This window comes from Trypanosoma conorhini, assembly GCF_003719485.1.
Source record: "Trypanosoma conorhini strain 025E chromosome Unknown Tco_14.4_contig_00547, whole genome shotgun sequence".
Classification (NCBI taxonomy): domain Eukaryota; phylum Euglenozoa; class Kinetoplastea; order Trypanosomatida; family Trypanosomatidae; genus Trypanosoma; species Trypanosoma conorhini.
The window spans coordinates 1,117-6,665 of NW_021704631.1; the positions used below are offsets into that span (position 1 = coordinate 1,117).

Here is a 5,549-nt window from a genome sequence, read left to right on the forward strand (position 1 = left end):
GGAGGCCGAGAACGGGAAGCTGGCGGAGGACCTCGCAGGAAGGAGGCCGAGAACGAGAAGCTGGCGGAGGACCTCGCAGAGAAGGAGGCCGAGAACGGGAAGCTGGCGGAGGACCTCGCAGAGAAGGAGGCCGAGAATGAGAAGCTGGCGGAGGACCTCGCAGGGGAAGGAGGCCGAGAACGAGAGCTGGCGGAGGACCTCGCAGAGAAGGAGGTCGAGTCTGAGCGGCTTACAGCGAGTCTGGCTGTGGCTCGAAAATCTCTTGAAGAGGCGTTGCAGAGTGTGGCTAATGCTGATGCAAAGGATACTGAAGTGAGCGATCTGCGTCTAAAGGTGAGTGATTTGGAGGAAGTTGTGGAGGCCAAAAATGCTCATTTACAGGCTTTGAATGAGCGTCTTGAGGCGCTGGTGAAGGAGCTCAGCGAGAAGCGAGAGGAACTGATTCAAGTGATTGGCCATTTGGATGGCTTTGTGACAAAGCTAGAGAAAGCGCGTGAGGGGGAGAAAGTGGCTGTGGAGAGGCTTGCTGCGCGGGATCAGGAGCTCTTTGAACTGGAAAGCATGCATAGGAAGCTTCAGTCAGACCATGAGCGAATTGTGTCGCTGCTGCAGGAGCAGGTGGAGCAGCTTCGTGTGCAGCAGTCTGAGGCTGCCACGTCGTGTGAGGGATTGAAATCCAACGTCAGCGTCCTTCGCAAAGCGCTGCAAGAGGTGCAGGCAGCTTCAGCGGATAAGAACGACGAGATAACTCGTCTTAGGGAGGAGTTATTTTCCCAGCAGGAGGAGGCGCAGGCGCTGCTTGACAAGGTGGCGGACGAGCGGGATCAGAAGTCGCTGGAAGTGAGTGATTCACTAACGAAGCTCGAGGAGTTCGTTGAACTTATGCAGGATCTTCGCAAGTCCGAGGAGGATGCGCTGCAGAGGAGCGCCGATGCGGAGCGGTCACTCGCCGGGGTTCAGGAAGAATTGGAGCGGGTTCGCGCGCGGGAGGCGAAACAGTGGGTTGGAGCCAAGGACGAGTCGGAGGTGGGCGCATTTCGTGCCGCATCTGATGCGGCGTGCGACGCGCGCGAACACGCGGAGGAGAACAGGAATTTGAAGTTGTGTGTGAATCTGCTGATGGACGCCCTTTCAAAGAATCATAGCACCTTCGCTGCTTCGTTGGGTGTGTTCGAAGACGTCTGCGGCACACTGACAAAAATGCAGGACGAATGAGAGCGCCGAGGCGCTCGAGAAGAAAACTGTTTTTTTTTTCTTACAAAAGGGTTTTAAAAAAAGGATACAACATTCCGTTTGTTGGGTTGGTTTTCTCAGCTATTTTTGTTGTCGTGGCTCTGTGTGTGTGTGTGTGTGTGTCTGCTCTGGCTGTGTGTTCGGTGCGGGTTTGTTTGAAAACAAGTGCGTGTTATTACGGGCTCAATGGTGTCTCCGGCTGGTGATGGTCATCGATGGTTTTTTTTCTGTTTTCTGTTTGCCTGCTTTCGTAAAAGTCCTGTCGCTGCCTTGGTGATGAAATGTGACTGCGGTGACACTTCTACCCGCCCCTGCTTTGCTTTTCTCCTGCTTTGCTTTTCTCCTGCAGTGCTGGGCAGCAAGGAAGGCTCCCTGAGGGCACCCCCCGCCTCCACCCGCGCGCGCGCGTCGTCTGTCGTCATGTCCTCCGGGACAATCACGCTGTTTCAGGGCAAATTCAGGCTTGACCGTCTCCTGGGCAAAGGTGGCTTCGGTGAGGTGTACGCCGGGGTGCAGGTCTCCACCGGCGAGCCGATCGCGGTGAAGCTGGAGCGGAACCGGGGACGCTGCTTCCTCTTTCACGAGGCGCGCGTGATGCAGGACATACAGAATTCTGTGCCAGACCGCACCACACTTGGAATCCCGGAACTCAAGTACTTTGGTCAGGAAGGAGACTTTAGGATTCTCATCATGTCGCTGCTGGGGCCGTCGCTGGAGGACCTTCACGCCAAGCTGGGACGGTTCTCACTCAAGACAACCGTGATGCTCGCGGATGAAATGCTTTCACGGCTGGAGTTTATCCACTCCGTCGGGTACGTGCACCGAGACTTAAAGCCAGACAACTACCTCTTGGGCGTGGGCAGAAACGCGCGCCACCTCTACCTGATCGATCTGGGACTCAGCGTGCGCTATCGCTCCTCCAACGGCGAGCATCGTGAGATGGCCACAGGAAAGAGTTTTGTTGGCACCTCACGCTACGCCTCCTTGCGCACGCACAAGGGTTTCTCGCAGAGCCGCCGCGACGACATGGAGCAGCTCTCATATATTCTTATCTACCTCTATCGCGGGCACCTCCCGTGGTCTGGACTTCGCATGAAGGACCGTGAAGCAAAGGAAAAGGCTATTGGGGAGATCAAGCAAAAGCTGACGACCGCGCAGATCTGTTCCAGGTGTCCCGCGCAGTTTGAGGACCTGCTGGTCTACTCGCGCAAGCTGGAGTTTACGGAGAGTCCACAGTATGAGATGTGTCGAATTCTCATTGCGTCGGTCCTTGACACCATTGGACCGAATGTACAGCACGATTTCCAGTATGACTGGGTGGCCGCAAGGAAGAGAGACTCCCCTCCTCCATCTATTCCTAACGAGCGAAGGGCAACGGATAACAAGGCCAACCCCAAGAAAGGAAACGAGCACGGGGAGAAGGACCCAACGAAGATGGGTTCAAAATTGTTGTGCTTCTTCCCTGGACTCTCTTCAAGTGCGGCGCAGGACCTTGTCTTGGTGAACGAAAAATGAACTATGTATTTTTATGTTTTCTTTGCCTGGTTGGGAACTCTATATATATACTTCCATAGAATTTTTGCTGCTAATGGGGGCCGATGTTTTTTTTTTTTTGCGTTTCTCTTGCCATTGGCATTTGGTTTTGCTTTTGTTTTTTTTATTCCTCTCGTTGGCTTGCTTCTAGTAGGCAAGTCTAGCCCGTTCGCGTTGGCTTGTTTTGACGGTTTCTAGTGTCTGAGTGTGTGTCGCCTTCGTATGGTTCGTTTTTTCTTTCTTTTTTTTTCTTCTTTTTGTTTTCTCGCGATGCCCCCGCGCGTTCGGCCTTCGCCTCCCCCCGTCCCAAAAGTTATACCCAACACTCCCTCCCCCCGGGCGCCGCACAGGCGTGCATGTACATCGTTTGCCCCCCTGGTGGAAATGTGAAGTTGTGTGTTGTTTTTCTTTTTCTATAGTTTCGTTGGGATTTGCGTTTTTTTCTTTGGCGGAGCTTTTTCTCCACACAACCGCCCCCGCCACCATTTTTTTTTTGCCTTATTTTCTTTTCTTTTCTTTTTTTTTTACTTCGGCGGCGTGTGTGTGTTACATGCGCTCTGGCGTGTGAACTTTATGCGTCTGTGGGTGCGTTGCTCTTTCTTTTTTTAACTCCCCCACCCCTCTTTTTGTCTGTCTGTCTGTCGGTGCCTGTGTGCGTGTGTCTTTTGCCCGTCGTTTTTTTTTTATTTTCCCTGCTTTTACGGTGCGCATTGGGCGTTGGGGCATTATAAGCCGCCCCTCGCCTCCGCGTTCCCCTCTGCGGGGCCGCATTCGACTGACTCCTCCCACGCCTCGCTTCATGCGCGGTTTTCGATGTATTTTTTTTCGTTTTTTTTTTATTTTGCCGAAGTCTCTCTCTTTCTCTGCGTGTGCGCGGGGGGCGGCACTTGCCCGCATCTCCTCGCCGCCCTTTTTTTTGTGTGTGTGTTTGAGAGCCGGCGGCCGCGGCAGGCGCGGGGCGGAGGGAGGGGGCGGAGGCGCCAGCGCGCGCACGCACACCTCCGTCGCAGGCGCCCGCTTGTCGAAATTGTCTCGGCCTTCTTGCGACTACTGTGCGTGTTTTGTTTTTTTTGTTTTGATTTGTCTGCTTCTCTTTGCCCGCCGCCGCCGCCGCCATGCGCCTGCACTTCTTCTTCTGCCTTGCTTTTTTCCCTCCCGTTTTCCCCCTTCGCCCGACGCAACGACAAAAGAAACACATGCGCCTCGACGGCGAGGGCGCTCGAGTTATGCCGCAGCCCGCCGCCTCGCGTCCGCCGGGTCCCAACAACTTCCGCCTGTTGTTCCCCGCCGCCGTCGCCGCGCGCCGGCGTTCCGGGGCCCGGCAGCTGCCGCGGGCGGGCGGAGGCCCGAAAAAAAACAAACAAACGAGGAGGGACTTCATCGGCCACGGCGCCTCTCAACAGCCACGGCGCTTTTAAACACAGGGCGGGGTGTTGCGGCGACGGTGGCGGCGCCGCGGAGGCAGAAAAGGAAAAGCCGGGGACAGTTGAAGCCGCATACCCAACCGCCCAACCGGCAGATGCGGCGGCCCGTCCGATGCGGCCTATTCGCGTCGCAAATTTATGAGCAATCACCGCCGCCGAAGCCGAGATGAAATCAAGAAAAAAAAACGCCCCCGCGCCGCACGAAGAGCTGCTGTGTGAAGAGCGCTGGTTTTGTTGGCTTTATTTTTTTTTTTCATGTGCTTTTCTGCTTCCTTTTCCCTGCTCTTGCGCTTGGATGGCTTGTTTTTTCATTTCTCCGAACGGGGTGCCCTCCCGTTTGGGGACGACGCGCCGAAACGCCCAGCGTCCAACCGCGCGTGGCGATCACGTTCTTCCCAAGCAATGGGTCCACCGCCGCGCCGCGCCGCGCCGAAAACCGCACCTCAGCGTGCAATCGCGCGGTCCCTGCGACCCTCGGCCGCGCGGCTTTCCGCCCCGCAGGCAAAGGCGGCGAGCCACGGCGCACTACTTCTCCCATTGCGTTTTTTTTCCTGCAGCCGGAATTCGCACAGCCGCTCGCGGCGCCGCCATCGTCAGGCGAAGGCCCCGCCGCCGCCCCCGGGCCCCCAGCAACGCATTCCTGCCTGTCCGCCCGCCCGCCTCGCTTCGGAGGCGCGCGCACACACATACACACACACAGCCTCAAGCGGTGTGGTTGGCGGCCGGCCGGTGGGTACGGCACGGGCGCCCGGCCTTCAGGGAAGCGGGGCCGCCGCCGCCGCAAAGCAAAAAAAAAAAAACAATTGGATTCCCAACACGCAAGAAAGGATAAAAAGATGCTTTAGCTGTTTGTCTCTTCTTCGGCTGCGCGGGGCCGCTCGCTGCCCTGCGCGGTGGGAACATAAGGAGTACCTGGCCGCATCGCCGCTTTTGTATCTCGCGATGGCCGCGGGCTCGTGCCTCATTCGGGCGGTCCGCGCGGCGCGGCGCCGAAAGGCCGGTACCGCGCGCCCGGGCGGCGGCAGCAAACAGTGGCGGGGCCGCCGCCCACAGGGGCCCGCATGGGGTAGCGAAGCGGAGACGCAAAAGAAAAAAAAAGAGAACGCCCCTAAGGAGCACAGAAGTGAGAGAGGCGTTGGCCCACAGGGACGGAAAGCGAACCGAGCGCACAGCACGAGCCACATCCCTGCCAGAGAGTGTGCGCGCGGCTGCCCCCCACCGCCGCCCCGCAGCGCAGGCAAAGGCAGCCGCGAGGAGAAACAGCCGCAGAGGCGCACGCACAAGCAGAGCGCTGGTGGAAGTGCTGTCCGCAAAATGGGCCACAGTTTTCCGAGTGGTGTTGCTATTGCTGTTTGTGGC

At 57.4% G+C, this 5,549-nt stretch overlaps 3 protein-coding genes across 3 annotated transcripts in view, besides 10 other annotated features; all 3 read left to right on the plus strand.

Moving 5' to 3' along the window:
* Positions 1 to 1,215, plus strand: Tco025E_07263 (myosin heavy chain; the record flags this gene model as incomplete). The annotated part of the gene is made up of 1 exon (XM_029374129.1): positions 1 to 1,215. A coding segment is annotated over one exon (1,215 nt), but the record flags the coding sequence as incomplete, so codon positions are not given.
* Positions 1,216 to 1,321: 106 nt separating this feature from the next.
* Positions 1,322 to 1,391: a microsatellite.
* A 28-nt stretch (positions 1,392 to 1,419) lies between these two features.
* Positions 1,420 to 2,748, plus strand: Tco025E_07264 (putative protein kinase, putative,casein kinase I; the record flags this gene model as incomplete). The annotated part of the gene is made up of 1 exon (XM_029374130.1): positions 1,420 to 2,748. The coding sequence occupies one exon, from the start codon at positions 1,420 to 1,422 to the stop codon at positions 2,746 to 2,748; it is 1,329 nt and encodes a 442-aa protein (XP_029225789.1).
* An 89-nt stretch (positions 2,749 to 2,837) lies between these two features.
* Positions 2,838 to 2,889: a microsatellite.
* A 107-nt stretch (positions 2,890 to 2,996) lies between these two features.
* Positions 2,997 to 3,030: a microsatellite.
* A 221-nt stretch (positions 3,031 to 3,251) lies between these two features.
* Positions 3,252 to 3,292: a microsatellite.
* A 95-nt stretch (positions 3,293 to 3,387) lies between these two features.
* Positions 3,388 to 3,430: a microsatellite.
* A 154-nt stretch (positions 3,431 to 3,584) lies between these two features.
* Positions 3,585 to 3,609: a microsatellite.
* A 91-nt stretch (positions 3,610 to 3,700) lies between these two features.
* Positions 3,701 to 3,752: a microsatellite.
* Positions 3,753 to 3,823: 71 nt separating this feature from the next.
* Positions 3,824 to 3,850: a microsatellite.
* A 14-nt stretch (positions 3,851 to 3,864) lies between these two features.
* Positions 3,865 to 3,881: a microsatellite.
* Positions 3,882 to 4,050: 169 nt separating this feature from the next.
* Positions 4,051 to 4,103: a microsatellite.
* A 342-nt stretch (positions 4,104 to 4,445) lies between these two features.
* Tco025E_07265 (uncharacterized protein) overlaps positions 4,446 to 5,549 on the plus strand; it is a gene marked incomplete at both ends in the record, with an annotated part of 1,167 nt that continues 63 nt past the window's right edge. The window contains one exon of the mRNA XM_029374131.1: positions 4,446 to 5,549. This exon is cut by the window's right edge and continues 63 nt beyond it. Coding sequence (XP_029225790.1) covers positions 4,446 to 5,549 — 1,104 coding nt within the window.